Here is an 18,287-nt window from a genome sequence, read left to right as displayed (position 1 = left end):
AATTGGGAAAAGTCACAACAAACAATTATTTTGATGGTTCTGGCAGATTTATCAGAATTTTTATTTATGAAGAATATCAAAGTGCATGGATCAGAATGAGCGAGACACTGAACACTTGCTGGTCAATCAAAAATACTGGGTCTGTGTACATAACACTTACCAGAATGATTGATGTTGTCTAAGAAGCACAGCCCAGTGGAATGTCTGAAACTTAGCAGCTGCAATCAAAGAGAGCAATAAAAGCCACAATAAACGCTGAAGTGCAAGTATGCATCCCTGAACTCGGAGGGAAGTCCCATCACAGGCCCTCCTGCTGTTACAAAAGGTTATATTGACTTAGTTACACATGGAGGTGGGTTCAGGGATGGCGTAAATGTCTCCGGCAGTGCAAGGGTATCCTGGCTAACATCCTACGAGGGCATTCCACATCATTGCGGTCTGCTGCTGCGCAACTGGGTCATCGCTGTAGTCCAAGATGTTGCCATTCCACATGCCGATGCCCCTCAAACCTTTAGACTTCACCAAGCCCGCCTTGGCACAAATACTGTCTGGGTCATCGTACCACACCTGATGAATCTGTCCCGTCTGGTCCTGGTGGAGAGAAGATACAACAAAATGTGAACTGACAGCAACACCCTCTGCCGGCCTATGGAGCCTTGAAAATCAGCCAGAGGATTTTTCTTTGTCTTTCTGGATCGGGGAATTCATTTTGTATGGGAATTTACACTATGCTCACACTACGCTTTAGAATAAACCTTACAGACCTTGTAGTTGAAGTAGGGAGCTTGCTGCTGTTCGTCCCAGATCCTGCCAGACATTGAGTCGTTGACCTTCTTCATGATCCAGCTGTACGGTTTCTGTTTACCTGCTGCATCGCTGCATGGGGCTCCACGGAAAGGCACTTTGGGTATAGAACATACACCCTCCTGGGATGAGAGAAAACATAATGGCAATCTGAGCAGCAGTAAATTAACTATAATAGGAACAGGTATGAGTAATAACTGTGGTGTGTAGTTTAATTCCTGGGGTGTCCAAAAATATGCAAGTATCTTTATAATTATTATGAATTATGGCTAGAAATAGGAAATGGAGAAAAAAGCATCAAAGAAAAAAGGTATCTATGTATCACAACATGATACAATAAGATTGACTGGGAAGAAGGTAACTGATTTTAGTGATTTAGGTTGAGTCTTCAGTAAGTGTACTGTGACTACATCACTGAAATCTATCATTTTTTTCTCATGATTTTTCTTTCATCTATATGTAGCTGGTAAATAAACACTTACCTGAGATAGGTTGAGGCATGGATAATCATAACCATACCACGGTACTCCCATTACCAGCTTCCTTGGTTCGATCTTCAGTTCCAGATATTGCAAATAACCTACAGCAAATACAACGGACTCATGTGGCGTTATCAAATTAATAACAATCATTTGGCAAAGTGGTCATTTGTAATTGTGCATTAAAAAGTGGATTTGCTTTGACTTCAGCAAACAGATTGATTAACACACAATTTGACTACAAACCATTCAGTGTTTGAGCGACAGGGGCATTCGCCATTGCAATACAATCCCCCATAATCTGACTCTGCTCGTCATAGGACATCACAAACAGCAGGTCGCAGGACTCAGCAATGGCGACATAATTATAACAACGCTTGTCTATGCAGTTTGGTGACCAGGCAACATCAAATGAGACCTGTAGGGATCAGGATATGGTAAATATCAGTGAAACGGCTCATATAAAATGCTGAGACCAAAAAGCACAGACAAGTTTAAGGGGCCTCACAGCAAATCACTCAGTCACTGTTTACACTGTATACTTCTATTTAGAGTTGCATGGAGCTAAAGCCTATCCCAGCATATACAGAGTGAGGGGCAGGGCGACACCACACCCCAATCCATCACGGGACAAAATCGGTCTTGCACATCTTTGGCATGTGGGAAGAACCCAGGGAAATCCATATGAACACTAACCCTGAGGAGAATTCATAACTGGCTCAGTTTTATACAGAACCCTATGATCTCTTCCCTCTAAGTACTACAACTGGATCACATATTCCTACAGCCGTTACAGAGATAACAGCATTATTAAACCACTGTCTTCACCTGGGACCCTGGGATCTCCCTGTGGAAGGCTTCAGTGGTCTCTCTGACCAGGGCTGTCAGTGCATGGTACTGTGGGGAGTCCGCCTCCACCGCCTGTTCGATGTCAATGTTGATTCCATCCATAAACTGACTCTTGGCCAGGCTAACTTTCTCTGTTATCCATGTTGTCCTATTGTCTTGGTCCACAATATCAGAGAGGGGGACGTCACCTTGTTGCAGCAACAATGTGAGAGAGAGATGAACATGAAGATTACAATATGTACATGAGCCGATGAAGGATGAAGAGCTGGTGCGACAAATGAAGGCGGGAGGTGTGAAACAATCCCTACACCACATTTAATTCATTCAACAATGATTTTACTCAGAGAAATCCATTCGTATACAGGTGACTGAGAGGGATTTACCCTACCTTTGAGGACGACCCGAGCCCCTTTGGAATGGGCATAACACATGAGTTCGGCATCATATTTTCCAAATGTTGCCACAGTGGTCACCATGCTCCAGTTGTAGGACTTCCATGTCTTTCCGCCCACGTCAAACACAAACACCTGAAAACAGCTCCTACAATCAGTGGTGGCCATACAGACCCACGGCTGTGCAATTAATTACTCCTCACAGTCGCTAGAGGGCGTTAAAAGCCAATGTATTGATTTGCCATAAGCACCGTCAGTATCATAGTATATTGATATGATCACTGTTATTTTCATATAAAAGCAGGTTTTCTGAATGTATGCGGATGAAAGCCTTATCAGATGTGGAGAAGTCTTTGGTCATGTCGTCTAATCACAACTTTTTACATATTTAAAGACAAAACAGTAGCGGTTTTTTTCCTTAATAAACACTTCAAACTATCAGGCTGTCATGTGTCGCTCATGTGATCTGGAGCCTCTCTCTTCCCTTTTCCCGTTTGTACGAAGTCACGTCTTGAAACTGACCGGCTGGACACAACTGAGTGAATTTACGGTGTCGCGGCTGATTCTGCCACTGCCTTTCACATTAAAGCCTGTGGGGTTTAGTCCGCTTAGCACCTGCTTCACCCAAGCTAACCCCAAAATAAAATGCGTTTCGACGGCTCTGCCAGCTACCTCAAAGTCTCTCTCGTCGCGGATTTGTTGGCAGAGCTCCTGGCTTTCACAAGGACAGACTTGTGTCGTGCAGCCCAGCACTGTCGCTGAGAGAACCAGGACAAACAAGAGCATTTCCGCAAGTAGAAGAAGTTCAAACAGGCTGAAGAACCGCGGCTGGGAGAAAACAAGTTGTTGCTATGTCGATAAATCACGGTACTGTACGCGCTCGGGCAGGTACGGGGCGTTAAATGGGACAAACTTCATCTGCGCACAGGAAGCACAGCATAAATAAATGAATACGTTTGAGATGACAGTCACTAGGAAACGAAAAGGGAAAGGCAAGCAAAAAAAAAAAAAAAACTTGAAGAGCTGTAATACCCTATCATACTGCCATTAATACAATATTATAAGGGCATAGCTGTTATTAAGGTAGAGAGTGGCTGTTCCTGCCTCTCAGCACAGGCTAGTCATCACCCAGTTGAGGTCTACAAGTAAAACAGGGCTTGTGCATGCACCTGACTCAAATAAATATCTTTGGCATATTAATATTCTGAACACTTGGAGCCACAATGTAAGACCACACAAATATGTATCTCATTCATTCTGGCACATATGCTGCATTTCAGAAGCAGCGTGATTTGCACACACACGTTGACCTAGGTCGTTCTTGAGGACACATAGACATTACATAGATATTACACAACACTGCATGACATTACATAATACAACCTGACCCTAACCTAAACCGAACTCCGACTTTAAAAATAACCATTGCTCCTTACACATTTTTAGAAATAAAATCAGAGTCGCAGTTAAGCCATGCAAAAGACAAAAGGTGAGAGTGTGTGTGTCCATAAGACTATATCTGCCATCCATTACTGGGCATCAACACTGCTGCATGAACTCACATTAACTCTGATCCCAAGTTTAACACACAGTGCTCCAGGAACAGGACTTACAAAGCAGCAAATATAAAAGTCGATCCCACATGGCACGGTTTGTATGAGGGAGAAGAGCTCCTTATTCGTTTTCCTGATAATAAATAAAGCTGAGTTAGACATGCACGCTCACACATGCACAGTTACATTCCCATGTGTTCTGCATCACTGCACCACACTCTCACAGTCTGCTACTGATGGCCACTGAGCAACCCACTTCAGCACAGTGGGGTTTGAATGCTTTATTCAAGGATCCTTTGATGGGAAGGAGAGGCGAATGTGTCTCTCTCCTCAGTTGGGAGTTCAGACAAACACCTGTCTGGTCACAAGCTTGAAACAAGGATATATGTAATACTTCGCCATTGCAATAAAAAATCTCTGCATTTCCAAACAATGCTCCTGCCTATTGATTAGCATTTTACTTAATATGTCTCAGAAGAGTCTATGACTTCATTGCCCTTGCTGTCATCCACTGGCCCCGAGCATCACAGAGCACTATGCACCAGCTTTAAAAATACTTTAACCCTCCTATTATGTTTGGGGTCAATTTGACCCCACTCAGTGTTTAACGTCTCTAAATAAATGATTAACATATTTTTTTTTTTTTTTTGCTTCATATTTAATGACTTTTCCGGTAACACTTTACAATAACAGTACAACAATTAACATTAGTTAACGTTAGTTAATGCCATAGTGGTTAATTAACTGTTACTTAATGATTATTATGACATTTACTAATGTTAATAATATCTATAAAACCCTTAAATAACATAAATTAATACCTTAGCATGAACAGCATTAGTAAATGATTCTTAGACACATTAGTTAACGATTAGTTAACTGTTACTTAATGTTCATTACCTGTTACTTAATGTTTATTATGGCATTAACTAAAGTTAATTGTTAAAGTTATTATTGTAAAGTGTTACGACTTTTCCTAATGTAATGGGTACTACTACTAAACATGAAATTCACATGATGATATGTTTTCAATGTCCTGTGCACACTTTGTACGCATCAGTTATACATAACAAAAATCTGTACTTAGAAATAATATAAAGCCATTAAAACACCAAAAATTTATATTTCTTTCCAATTTTAGGTTAATCAGTGAGATTTTATGGTGATTTGCATATTTTTCCATAGTCGTGTAATAGGAATACTGGATGTGTAAGTGGGGGTGGGAGGGAGTTATGTTTTATTTAAAGGGCTATTTAGGTTGTCAACAAAGAAACATAAAGTACCCAACACATAAACTTTGGTAACAATTTTAATTATAATAATTTTGCGGAGGTTTAAACTGCTGGGGTCAAATTGACCCAAAACATAAAAGATATTAGTAAATTTGAACATAACAGGAGTGTTAAAAAATGCTAGTCGATGGTACTTTTTTGAGAAAAGTGAAAAAATAAAAAATCTAAAGGCACTGCTTGGACAAGACAGAGGAATAGACTCTCTTCTGTAGCAGATATTATCACTGATAACTCTGAGTCCTGAGGAAGGCAGAGATGCTAACTCTGGAATAATAATAAATAATGATAATTTAAAAAAAAAAAAAGACAGCACCAATTGTTTGTCCTTTGTCCATCTAACTAGTACATTTTTTCAGCAGCTGAATTGAACTGTTCCTCATTTTGCCCTATTGTCCTATTTTATTATGAACTGTAATTTTGAAAGTAACTAAGTTTGTGATGACAGAAAATGGTGCTGGAAATAAAGTGCACAAAACATATTAAGATATCTGTGAAAATGTGACGATGAAATGCAAACAGAGAAAATGATGCCAGCTTCGTACGTGGCATCAACCTCAGAGAGTCAACAGTTCATGAGGAAGGTTGGCAGGATTCTGGCAAAATTACAGGTCAGAGCACAATGACATGTAACTCACAGGGTGGCTGGTCACTCACATGTCTGCACATGAAGAATACACCCTTATTATCTATCTACATTTGTTCTGGTAGTTTAAACCACTGGATATGTTAAAACTAAATATATAAGTACACAAAATGTTATTATGTATTGTTGTAGGAATTATCTGTTGAATTATTATGTGATGAGAATACACAAAATATTTGTGAGGATGACTAACATTTTCGATATCATTGTGTGATGACTGATTTGAAATTTTTTTTTACATATAAATATACTTAATGTGATTTTTTTTTAAGTATCACAACATTTTACTATATTAGTAAGTGGCCACTGTGATTAATCCTGAAGTACTATGCTGTCCTGTGCTGAGAGAGAAAAAGAAAAACAAATGTTTGAGCCTGGGGCATGAGCTCTTTGTGACACAAAAACACAAGAGTCAGGTCAACCTAACATTACATCTTTCATTAGCTTAACTCTGATAATCTCTGTTGTAAGGGAAAAGTACTATCAACAATGGAAATCTGACACTTAGTTAATGATCTATTTTGATTGATGCACAGTCAGCAAAATTTTCCTTTAAAAGCAGACGCTGGGATGCAGATCCTCACAGTCCACCAGCCATGAGGTTGCTTGCTTTTGCTTTGACTGTGGCCCTTGTGGGTGAGTATGTCTTTGAGACTTTAAAGCAAAATGAGCATTGACGATGAGTGATTAGGACTCTATGACTTTTTAGTACAGTGGAGCAATTAATCACAGAGATTGTGTTTTATAGGAACAAAACTTCAAGATTAATAGTTAAAGCAAGTAAGATTTGGAAAAAGTATTGTATCACTTGCTGACAGGGTGCTGCATCACTGTAGATATATAAGCATACATAGATCAGAAATTAGGTGCTGCTTTATTCAATTTTATTAATTTTATTTTGAGTCATGCACAATTATATAATTTTATACAACAGCACAAAAGGTTTGTCTGCAATTGGATTTAAGTTTTTCCTCACATCTCTGTTGACATAATCTTTCCACATATATCATGTGGCCTTTCTGAGCGTCAACCTGACATCCTGTTTCTATTTTTCAGCGGGTTACCAAGTCAACTATGGTAAGATTTTAAATATTATATTACCATGTTTAGGAATTAAACAACTTTATAAGTACACAGTTGGAAAACACTTGTGTATGAATGCTGAACGTTCATTAGCATTGTGCATTTAACATCTGCTTTGGTGTGTAACAATTTTGAAAAATATATTTGGAGATTTTATGCAAAAACATTCGAATGACAATGCATTCTCTCAGCTATTGGAGTTTTTGAAAAATCAAAAAAGGTGATAATTCAATTCAATTCGCTATTCTAATCTAATCACCTGTAATGCTAATCTGATTATATTATTTCAGCCCCTGAGTTTGCCACCGGTAAGACCTACGTGTACAAATATGAAGCATTTCTCATGGGCGGCCTGCCTGAGGAGGGGTTGGCGAGGGCTGGAGTAAAAGTCAGCAGCAAAGTTTTCATCAGTGCCGTGGCTCCTGACACCTTCCTGCTGAAGGTACAGGCCACACATAAGTTTTTGTGATTAAGAAAATGTATGAACCAGAATGCTGTTTTTCCCTGTGGCTTAAAAAACGTACAGAACAAAATGAAACAGAACAGCTCTGTTTACAATCAAGTGAAGCTCAGTAGCTCTCAACATAATCCCATTTTTAACTGAATACCATGTCACTTTTCTCTGCAGCTTGTGGACCCTGAGCTCTTTGAGTACAGTGGCATCTGGCCCAAAGACCCCTTCATTCCAGCCACCAAGCTCACTTCAGCCCTGGCTGCTCAGCTCTTGACACCCATCAAGTTTGAGTATGCTAACGGTGTTGTCGGGAAGGTGTTTGCCCCAGCTGGCGTCTCTGCAACCGTGCTGAATGTCTACAGGGGAATCCTCAACGTCCTGCAGCTGAACATCAAGAAGACATTGAACGTCTATGAGTTGCAAGAGGTATGACTAATATTTTTCATGGAGTTTCATCCACGAGAACACCATGGCATTTGAGCTCACGAATTCCATGTTCATTTCTGTTTCCAGCCTGGCACTCAGGGTGTCTGCAAGACCCACTATGTCATCCGTGAGGACGCAAACGGTGAGCACATCCATCTGACCAAGACCAAGGACCTGAACCACTGCCAGGACAGAATCTTCAAGGACATCGGTTTGGCTTACACAGAGAGATGTGCCGAGTGTGAGGCTGTAAGTGCATTTTCACTCTCTCAAATTCTACAGACACTGATGTAAAGTATACTCCTAAATTCTGCTGGGTGGACAACATTATTGTGTCTTGTCTAAGCAGAAAGGAAAGGCCTTGAAGGGAGCCGCTGCCTATAACTACGTCCTGAAGCCCGCTGCCACTGGTGCTGTGATCCTGGAGGCAACTGTCACCGAGCTCATTCAGTTCTCACCTTTCAACATACTGAACGGTGCTGCCCAGATGGAGGCTAAGTATGTGGTTATGTAAAAAAAGAGTGCAAATATGACATCATACAAAATGTCAGTACAGATTTAAGTCTTTTTTTCACATATTCACAGGCAAGTCCTGACATTCCTTGAGGTAGAGAAGACCCTAGTGGAGCCAATCAGAGCTGAATACGTTCACCGTGGATCCCTGCAGTATGAGTTTGCCACTGAGCTTCTCCAGACACCCATCCAGCTTATGAGGATCAGCAACGCAGAGGCTCAGGTACTGTGGATGACAAAAACTATTTCCTCCTCAAATTCTCGTTGAAATCATCCTATGGCATCACACTATACAATTGTATTATATTTTTTCAGATTGTTGAGATTCTGAACCACGTCGTGACCTTCAATGTGGCCACAGTCCATGAAGACGCACCTCTGAAATTCATTGAACTCATCCAGTTGCTGCGTGTGGCCAGATTTGAGAGTATTGAGGCCCTGTGGGCTCAGTTCCACAATAGACCTGCCTACAGGTGATGTCAGTTTGCATCCAAAAAAGTGCAAAAAATATACTATTAATGAGAGTCAGTGAAATTAATATTTTCTCTTTTTCAGACACTGGATGCTGAGTGCTGTCCCTGCCATTGGAAGTCATGTGGCCCTGAAGTTCATCAAGGAGAAGTTTGTTGCTGGTGAACTCAAACTTGCTGAAGCTGCTGAGGCTCTGCTTGCATCTGTGCAAATGGTGACAGCTGACCTGGAGGCCATCAAGCTTGTTGAGGCAAGTCAACCCTTCAAGCAATCATTTATGTATTTACTTTGATTTGAGATTTGGGACACAAAATAATCCTTTCACCTACCCCCAGGGACTGGCTTTCAACCACAAGATTCAGGCAAATCCAGTTCTGCGTGAGATTGTCATGCTCGGCTATGGTACCATGGTTGCCAAATACTGTGCTGAGAACCCAACTTGTCCAGCTGAGTTAGTGAGGGTAAGGTTTTTGAAGATTTTTTCCCAATAAAATCAGGTTAAACATCAGTGATATGAATAAAAAATAATTTTAAAAAATGGTAACCATCTTTTCTCCTCCAGCCCATCCATGAACTTGCTATTGAGGCTGTTGCCAAGGGTGAATTTGAGGAGCTCGTCATTCTTCTCAAAGTTCTTGGTAATGCTGGCCATCCTGGTAGTCTTAAGACAATCATGAAGCTTCTGCCTGGATTTGGCAGTGCTGCTGCCAGTCTGCCAATGAGGATTCAGATTGATGCTATTCTGGCCCTAAGGAACATTGCAAAGAAGGAGCCCAGGATGGTAAGCTTAAAATTGGTAATTCTGCTCAATTATGGCCAGTTTATATACTTTTGACACATTTTGGTCAGTTGCAGTTTCATTTTAACAATCATCTTTGTAATTAGATCCAGGACTTGGCCGTTCAGCTGTTTATGGACAAGGCTCTCCATCCAGAGCTCCGCATGGTTGCTGCTGTCGTGCTGTTTGAGACTAAGCTCCCCATGGGTCTGGTGACTGCACTTGCTGATGCAGTTTTGAAGGAAAAAAATCTGCAGGTCGCCAGCTTTGTCTACTCTTACATGAAGGCTATGACCAAGAACACCGCCCCCGACTTTGCTGGAGTGTAAGAATCCAAACTCTAATCACTTTCGTCTGTTTTTTTTGGTTGTTCAGTGTCAATAATTTCATACCTGGTATTGTTGTTCTTTCAGTGCTGTGGCCTGTCATGTTGCTGTGAGGATCCTCAGCCCCAAATTGGACAGACTGAGCTACCACTTCAGCAGGACTCTTTATTTTGATGCCTACCACAGTAAGAAAGTTGAAATTGAATAAGTTGCTATTAGAGATGTCATGCTAAAACTTGAGCTTTGAGAGTTTCTGTTTCTGTTCCTTCTGCAGACCCCTGGATGATGGGTGCTGCTGCCAGTGCTTTCTACATTAACGATGCTGCAACTATTTTGCCAAGAGCTATTGTGGCCAAAGCCCGTACCTACTTTGCTGGAGCTTATGCTGATGTTCTTGAGGTAAGTAAATGATGTGTTTTGTTGTCATTTAACGGACCAAATGAAAGGTTCATCAGTCTGAACTGTGATGGTTATTTTCAAAGCTAATATGGACACTGATATAAAGCTGAAGAATTGCCCATTCATCATGTGTCATTTCTCTTTTTCAGTTCGGAGTAAGAACTGAGGGAATCCAGGAGGCTCTTTTGAAAATCCCTAAGGCCCCTGAGCATGCTGACAGGATCACCAAGCTGAGAAATGTCATGAAGGCTGTAAGTTTAAGGGATCCCTCCTGTATAAAATTTCTTCTCTCAAAGAAAAAGTATGTGATGAAAGGCATGTCATCTTTGCAAAAGCTGTTTTGTTTAATTTAGCATATCTTCCATTCCACAGCTTTCTGAGTGGAGGGCCCACTCATCAAGCCAGCCACTCGCCTCCATGTATGTGAAGTTCTTTGGACAGGAGATTGCATTTGCCAACATTGACAAAGCCATTGTTGACCAGGTTGTTGAGGTACTGTATCTTCTGCAGTTAGATAACCTAGTTACTAAAATAAAGTCATAAATATGTGAAGTAAAAACATGTTTGTTTTCTGACAGCTTGCCACTGGACCTGCAGTTCATGCTTATGGAAGGAAGGCTTTGGATGCTGCGCTGTCTGGTATCTCATTCCATTATGTCAAACCTCTGCTGGCTGCTGAGGTGCGCCGTATCCTCCCCACTGCTCTCGGTCTGCCCATGGAGCTCAGTTTCTACACTGCTGCTGTGGCTTCTGCTGCTGTCGAATGTAAGTTATATCAGTGCAACTCAACTAATGTGGGCTTCAGATGGTCATTTTTAGTACCTCTTCATACTGACATATTGTTTGTAATTTATAGTCCAAGCCACTGTGTCTCCACCTCTGCCTGAGAACTTCCATGCAGCTCAACTTCTTAAATCTGACATCGCGATGAGGGCCGCAGTTACTCCAAGGTGAACAAGTTACTTTGAGAAACTTGGAACTGATAAAACATTTCATCATTAGTTGATCATCATCTCTGCTACAGTAATGTCAAGTACTTTCAACTCCATGGAAAATCTGTGCCATTCGTGGAATTCCCCATAAAGTTACCATTTTCTTTTCCTTTCAGTGCTTCCATGTACACCTATGCAGTTATGGGAGTGAATACTGCTTTCATCCAGGCTGCCCTGTTCTCAAGAGCAAGAGTCCACACAATTGTGCCTGCCAAGTTTGAAGCAAAAATTGACATGATTAAGGGCAACTTCAAACTAGAACTTTTGCCTGTTCAGGGCGTGGATAAGATTGCATCTGCAGTGTATGTATCTTTATTTTTTTTACTAATCAAAATCAATAAGGCAGTCTTTATTTTCTCTTACAAAGAATATGTTGTGTTACTCCAACAGTGCTGAGAGCTTTGCTGCTGCAAGAAATGTGGAAGACCTTGCAGCTGCAAAAATAACACCAATGATTCCAGCTGAAATGGCGGCACAGCTGTCAAGGCAGACCTTCACCTCTAAGATTACTTCTAAGATTGCATCTTCTCTGGCTAGTGCCATGGTCAGTTTGATTCCTGATCACAATTTCAAACACAAATTCTACATGTGCCATAAACAATATACTGATTTCTCTCCTGTTTTAAAAGTCGAGGTCATCCGAAATCATTCCTGTTGACCTGCCCAGCAAAATTACCTACAAAATGAGAAGCCCCAGGGCCTTTGAGAGGAAGATGTGTGCTGCTTCTGAAACCTTTGGAGTCAAGGCATGTGCTGAGATTGAGTCTCGGAATGCGGCCTTCATCAGAGAGTCTCCACTCTATGCCATGATTGGAAAACATGCAGTCTTTGTTGAGGTTGCTCCAGGTAAGTAACATAGACTGTATCAAATTACTGATGTAGCAGAGATAATTTTGTCATGGAGAAATAATGTGTTGCTCTTTTTGGATGTAGCTGCTGGACCAGTCATAGAGAAGATTGAGATTGAGGTTCAGGTTGGAGATAAGGCGGCAGAGAAGATAATCAAAGTGATCAACATGAGTGGAGAGGAGGAAACTCTCGAGGAGAAGAATGTACTGTTGAAGCTCAAGAAAATCCTGGTTCCTGGCCTGAAGAACGGCACCAGATCATCCTCCAGCTCCAGCAGCTCTCGCTCCAGCTCTAGACTCAGCTCAGCCGCCACCTCTTCTGTGTCATCAAAGTCCTCTTCCAGCTCTTCCTCTCGTCGCACTAGTAAGATGGTCATTGATGTCCCACTCAGCAAGAGATCTAAGAGAGTCAGCAGCAGCTCCAGAAGTTCCTCCAGCAGCCAGTCAAGCATTCGCTCCAGGAGCCACTCCAGCAGTGCCTCAAGCAGCCATTCATCTGTCCGGTCCGGCATCCGCTCCTCCAGCTCTAGCTCCTCCAGCTCCCGCATGTCAAGGGTGAGGCACAACTTCAAAGTCATCCATTCCCATATACAAAACCATACAATCATGTAAAAGACTAAGGAACTGAGATAGTTATCAGGCTTTATTTTCTATTGCAGCAGGAGAACTATGACATGAAGTTTACCAAGAGACACATCCACCAGGTGATTATCTGATTTTTGCAAGACAGTTGTATCATATACAAGTAGTATTTCTGTTGTTAATAATGATTAAATCAGAACTGATAAATTGCTAATACCCACACTAATAAACTAACATATAACTAATTAATATGTGTACCTTAAAAAAAAGTGTTACTGAATGCTTTTGTTTGCAGCACGCAGTCTCCACAGCCAGATCCACAAGCAGGAGCAGCGCCTCCAGCTTTGAGGCCATCTACAATAAGGTCAGATGGCAGACCAAGACAACAGTATTTCTTGCAGATTCAAATGGAAATTAAAAAAAATATGTATCATTAACATCACCCCTGCATCTTCAGGCCAAATACCTTGCTAATGCTGTGACTCCTGCGGTGACAATCCTCATCCGTGCTGTGAGAGCTGACCACAAGCTTCAGGGATACCAGATTGCAGCTTACGTTAACAAAGTTGATTCCAGAGTGCAGATCATCTTTGCCAACCTTGCTGAGAATGACCACTGGAGAATCTGTGCTGATGGTGTGATGCTAAGCTACCACAAGCTTATGGTAAAACTTGTAATTAGTTTTTTTTTTATGTTGCTCAAAATAATAGTGGTAAATTTTTATTTTATTTTTATTTTTTAATTAATTTATTTTTTGCTTGAAGTCATGACTTGGAACAATATTGTTTTTAGGCCAAAGTTGCATGGGGTATTGAGTGCAAACAATATGAGACTGAGATCACTGCTGAAACCGGTGTTGTTGGTCAAGAGCCCGCACTCCGCCTGAAACTGACCTGGGACAAGCTTCCATCCAGCATGAGGCGCTATGCAGAGAAGTAAAGTCACAAAATAATATTATTTTCAAACATTTGGTGCCATTTTCTGTAAAACTTCAAAGCTTGATATAAATATTTGTCTGTCTAGGATCTCTGAGTACATTCCAAGCATTGTTCTGAACACTGGAATGACTCTGGCCAAAGCAAAGAACATTCGCAAGCAGATCAAACTGACTGTGGCTGTCGCCTCTGAGAGAGCCCTGAATGTTGTGCTGAAGACACCCAAGGTATGGTTTGACTTCTGAGTCCTTTTCATAGAGACCTTGTAAGAAAATGTCTTATATTTTGTTGCTAAGAGTGTAAATATGTATACATTTATATGTTTTGATTCATACCTTATTTAATTTTAATATTTATAGAGGACCATGTACAAACTGGATGTGGCACTCCCTGTTTATTTGCCCATTGGAAATACTGCTGCTGAGCTGGAAGCCTATCGGGACAATCTATTTGGAAAGATCTCCTACGCCATTACCAAGGCTCACGCAGGTGAAAAAAAATCAAGCTTTCAAATTTGACAGCTTAATAGGTAGACTGATCCATGACAAAACTATTAATGTATCTTTTCTTCCACCTCTAGCTGAGTGTACCATGGTCAAAGACACTCTGACCACATTCAACAACAGGAAGTATAAGAACGAGATGCCCCACTCTTGCTACCAGGTCTTGGCACAGGATTGTACCCCAGAGCTCAAATTTATGGTTCTCCTGAAGAGGGATCAAACACATGAACAAAATCTAATCAATGTGAAAATCGCAGACATGTAAGTACAACTAACAGTGAAATCTAAATCATTCAACTCATAAAAAAAATAGCAAAATATTAAAATTGGAAATTATAGATTCAACTCTTTAAAATTTCAAAGCTGTTTTTTCCCGCCACTAATGTTTTTTCTCCTGCCCCAACAGTGATGTTGATCTCTACCCCAAGAACAGTCAAGTTATGGTTATGGTTAATGGAGTGGAAATCCCCATCATGAACCTGCCATATGAGCATCCCACAGGTCCTCTATTTTTTAGTAATTCAAAGTAAACTGTGAGGCCGAAACATTAAATTTATTAGCTGGTGCGCATCCTACTTGACATGCAGTATTTTGTGTTTGCTCTCATTACAGGCCAAATTCAGATCCATCAGAGAGGTGAGGGCATCGCTCTCCATGCTCCAAGCCATGGTCTTCAAGAGGTCTTCTACGATATCAACACATGGAAGGTAATGAAAAAATCATATCTTGTGAATCTGATATGGTTCTCACACTTGGGTTATCCCCAGATTATTACCCTGGCTTATTTGATCCAACATTTGTCACTTGTGTGTGAAATGTAGGATCAAAATAGGACTGGGCAATATATCAATATTTTCATTATAGTGAAGAGATGCAATTTTTGGAACTTGATAGACTACTTATTCAGTTGTTTGCTTCTACCTGCTTGGTTATCATGTCCAAATTACTTTTCCCCCCATCAAAATCTCTTGTGTGAATATTTTATTGAAAGCACCAATAGTCACCCTGACAACTTTGTCACAATATCAATAACAAGGTATTCACTCAATGATAGTGTGATGTTTCATTTTGTCCATATCATCCAGCCATAGATCAAAGGGTTATGGTTTGCTTAGCATAACCTGAGCTAATATATATATATGAAAAGGGTTCATTTTTTCACAAAACAGATTTTAAACTTATATTCACGGAAGTGCTTATAGCGATACATTAAAAAAATAATTCTGTAAACCTTGAACAATTACTTTTTTCCTTCAGGTTAAAGTTGTAGACTGGATGAAAGGCCAGACCTGTGGACTGTGTGGAAGGGCTGATGGGGAGGTCAGACAGGAGTACCGCACCCCCAACGGACGTGTGACCAAGAGTGCAGTCAGCTATGCTCACTCCTGGGTGCTCCCTGCCAAGAGCTGCCGTGACTCCTCTGGTAAAACTTATCCGATCCTCCTTGCCTTTCAGAATGAAATGTCTTCCACGCAAGAATTCAGCGAATGTTGATGCTCTGTTCTCGGTTAATGGCTGCAGCTTAAAGGTGCCTTACTTTTGCAGAATGTCAGATGAAGCTTGAGTCTGTGAAGCTGGAGAAGCAGATGGTCATCCATGGTGAACAGTCCAAATGCTACTCTGTTGAGCCTGTGCTGCGCTGTCTGCCCGGCTGCCTCCCTCTGAGGACCACCCCTGTCACCGTGGGCTTCCACTGCCTCCCAGCTGGTAAGCCCATAACAAGCCACAGCTACAGCACCAATCACATATCTATGTAAAACAACTCTACGATGCCTAACTGCTTTACTCTCTTCACTGATGCAGAGTCCAACCTGAGCTCTGGAGCAATGAGCAGCATCTATGACAAGAGCGTGGACCTGAGGGAAACAACGGAGGCCCACCTGGCCTGTCGCTGCACTGCTCAGTGCGCCTGATCTCCTAGCCTGCAGTCACATTCATGGCATTTTCTATTTCAGACCAATGCTAATTATTTTGTTTGAAATGTAAATTTAAATAAATTATGAGAAGCATTACAAAAAGTTGTCTGGACTCTATTTGCAAATGCAGTGTGTGTGTTCAACCATGATGATGCAGTGGGTTGGGTTGATGAACGGTGAGGGAGTTGAGTGTCCTCCTACATGCAAATGTAGCAGATACAGATATCAAATATAAATAAATCAAGCATCATTCTTTGACAAACAACCAAAAACAAAAGCTCCATGGTGCAACGTCACAGTTTTCATTTTATACTAAAAACCAAATCTCATATTATCAGTGCCTGCAGCACATCAGTGTCTTCCTTCCCTGGTCTCTTTTTAGATGACAACACTCACACTCCTTCCTCTTGATCTTGTGCAGTTCAGTAACAAACCCCAAACTCAAATCTGTTCATAATGAATGGATATTTTTAGGCAAATAGATAGGAGCTTTTTTTTTTTTTGGATATGCTTGAGCTATGAAAAGAAACTGAGCTCAAACAATGTCTACAAAGTCAGGCTCCTATCCTCAGGTCTGCTAACAACAGATCATTCTGGCTTCTCTGCTGTCTAGTTTTGGGACAGGGTTGCTCATGCTCAGCAGAGTTGTCTGTGCAGTTTGGGGTCACAGAAATAATGCAACATGAAAAGAAACCAACTTAAAAAAAATAAATCAAACGAAAGAATATTGTGGATTTCGTCACATCTGAAAATTAGTTGGATACAACCTTTTTTTTAGGATTCCTGAAGTTCTTGATGTAAACCTCTGCAGCCATGTCGAGGCTCCTCAGCTCTTAGCAGCAACAGCATACTAAGCCTGACATTAATGATGTCCCCTCCGAATCTGACTGAGCATTGATGCCGTTACATCCAATGAGATTTATGTTTAGATTATCTAAGACTGTTAGTTAGACCGTTGTTTTGCTGTTTCGTAAGTAAACTTTGTAGCATGGGCATCTGACTAAGTGAGGTCAACTGTACACTGCCTCCCTGCACGTTGTCAGTCAACTACACTGGGCATACAAAACCCAGCTGTTCCTTAAAACCTGGTTTCTCTTCTCAGCATACAAACTGAGCTATCACTCTGAGGTCTGTTTTTTTGTCCTCTTAGCGTGATATTTAGCCAGAATTTTTGCACATCCCTTCCTCCAACAGACATCCAAGATGGTGTCTGCTGTGGTTGCTAAGAGATTTATGATGCATCTGCAAAGGCTCTATATGCACAAATAATAAAAATGCCAATGAATGAATCAAAGGGTCAAAATATATTCAAAACTCATGCTTAGCTGTTAAATATTGTCATTTTGTTGCAGAGTCTTGAAATATTATTCATATTATAACATCTGTAAATCTTAGAGTTAACAAGGCGTTTAACTCCTCATACTGGTTTGATATTACTGAGAGCCAGCACAGTCTTTTGTCAGGACAGTTGAAGCCATGTAGTGATATTTGTTCTCTGACATGGGGATAATGCTGAGCAGATGGATATAATAATCTTCTTAACATTACTTTTGATAAAAGTGTGAGGGGAATGCTCCCAGAGACACTGATTGACCCTGTATTAGTACCCCAGAGGTGGTGAGTAGGGTAGTCATATTTTAATGTCTTTTCAGAGTGTGGCAAGGTGAGCTTCACTAAGTTCAGTTTTTCTTTTGTAGGTTCACGTGCTGCTTTTACTATTTTGTTAAACTGGATTTACTTGTTCATTTACTGATTTACTCATTTGCTTGACTAACTTGTTTATTTTTATTTTCGCGTTAGTCCCTTTTCATTGTAGTGAGCGGACAGCCATCCTGTTGGGACACTAGGTACTCGTGCTGACATCCCCACACTCATTTTCTGAGTAAAAGCACCGGGACACACACACATAGATCGCCCCATTTGTTTGCTGTGAGGTGAGCATGTGGCAGCAGCCCAGTACACTCCTGTGTTGTCCGCCTCTCCACTGGTGGCCTCAACTCAGCCTTTGCTTTGTTTTGTGTACTTATGTATTTTAAAGTAGGATAGTTT

At 41.0% G+C, this 18,287-nt stretch overlaps 2 protein-coding genes across 2 annotated transcripts; one reads left to right on the top strand and one right to left on the bottom strand.

Annotated features, from left to right (window-relative positions):
- Positions 1 to 42: 42 nt before the first annotated feature.
- Positions 43 to 3,405, bottom strand: ctbs (chitobiase, di-N-acetyl-). Its single transcript, XM_030050403.1, has 7 exons — positions 3,197 to 3,405; positions 2,521 to 2,659; positions 2,112 to 2,320; positions 1,530 to 1,701; positions 1,287 to 1,384; positions 765 to 926; positions 43 to 591 (listed from the first exon to the last, which is right to left on the bottom strand). Exons 1-7 carry the CDS (start codon positions 3,308 to 3,310, stop codon positions 403 to 405), a joined length of 1,083 nt encoding a protein of 360 aa, XP_029906263.1. The 5' UTR covers positions 3,311 to 3,405; the 3' UTR covers positions 43 to 402.
- Positions 3,406 to 6,608: 3,203 nt separating this feature from the next.
- Positions 6,609 to 16,235, top strand: LOC115357706 (vitellogenin-2-like). The gene is made up of 33 exons (XM_030049335.1): positions 6,609 to 6,648; positions 7,069 to 7,089; positions 7,386 to 7,537; positions 7,724 to 7,975; positions 8,063 to 8,224; positions 8,325 to 8,473; positions 8,561 to 8,711; positions 8,804 to 8,961; positions 9,044 to 9,209; positions 9,295 to 9,420; positions 9,522 to 9,740; positions 9,845 to 10,062; positions 10,151 to 10,248; positions 10,338 to 10,462; positions 10,612 to 10,713; positions 10,835 to 10,954; positions 11,041 to 11,227; positions 11,319 to 11,412; positions 11,571 to 11,756; positions 11,845 to 11,993; positions 12,139 to 12,300; positions 12,388 to 12,908; positions 13,183 to 13,248; positions 13,342 to 13,548; positions 13,677 to 13,819; positions 13,908 to 14,046; positions 14,179 to 14,308; positions 14,400 to 14,583; positions 14,729 to 14,823; positions 14,935 to 15,029; positions 15,580 to 15,745; positions 15,868 to 16,029; positions 16,126 to 16,235. The coding sequence occupies exons 1-33, from the start codon at positions 6,609 to 6,611 to the stop codon at positions 16,233 to 16,235; spliced, it is 5,055 nt and encodes a 1,684-aa protein (XP_029905195.1).
- Positions 16,236 to 18,287: the final 2,052 nt, after the last annotated feature.

Source organism: Myripristis murdjan, chromosome 4 (assembly GCF_902150065.1).
Source record: "Myripristis murdjan chromosome 4, fMyrMur1.1, whole genome shotgun sequence".
NCBI classification, from domain to species: Eukaryota; Metazoa; Chordata; class Actinopteri; order Holocentriformes; family Holocentridae; genus Myripristis; species Myripristis murdjan.
Note: the sequence above shows the minus strand (reverse complement) of the source record. Positions and strands in the feature narration are given on the sequence as shown.

Coding starts and splice junctions, on each gene's coding strand:
- ctbs (XM_030050403.1), bottom strand. CDS start 3,310: ATGCTCTTGTTTGTCCTGGTTCTCTCAGCGACAGTGCTGGGCTGCACG. Junction 2,321..2,520: donor GGCTCGGGTCGTCCTCAAAG/GTAGGGTAAATC, acceptor TGCTGCAACAAG/GTGACGTCCCCCTCTCTGAT. Junction 1,702..2,111: donor GGGAGATCCCAGGGTCCCAG/GTGAAGACAGTG, acceptor TGATCCCTACAG/GTCTCATTTGATGTTGCCTG.
- LOC115357706 (XM_030049335.1), top strand. CDS start 6,609: ATGAGGTTGCTTGCTTTTGCTTTGACTGTGGCCCTTGTGG. Junction 12,301..12,387: donor CTTTGTTGAGGTTGCTCCAG/GTAAGTAACATA, acceptor TTTTGGATGTAG/CTGCTGGACCAGTCATAGAG. Junction 12,909..13,182: donor ATATACAAAACCATACAATC/ATGTAAAAGACT, acceptor TGTTTGCAGCAC/GCAGTCTCCACAGCCAGATC.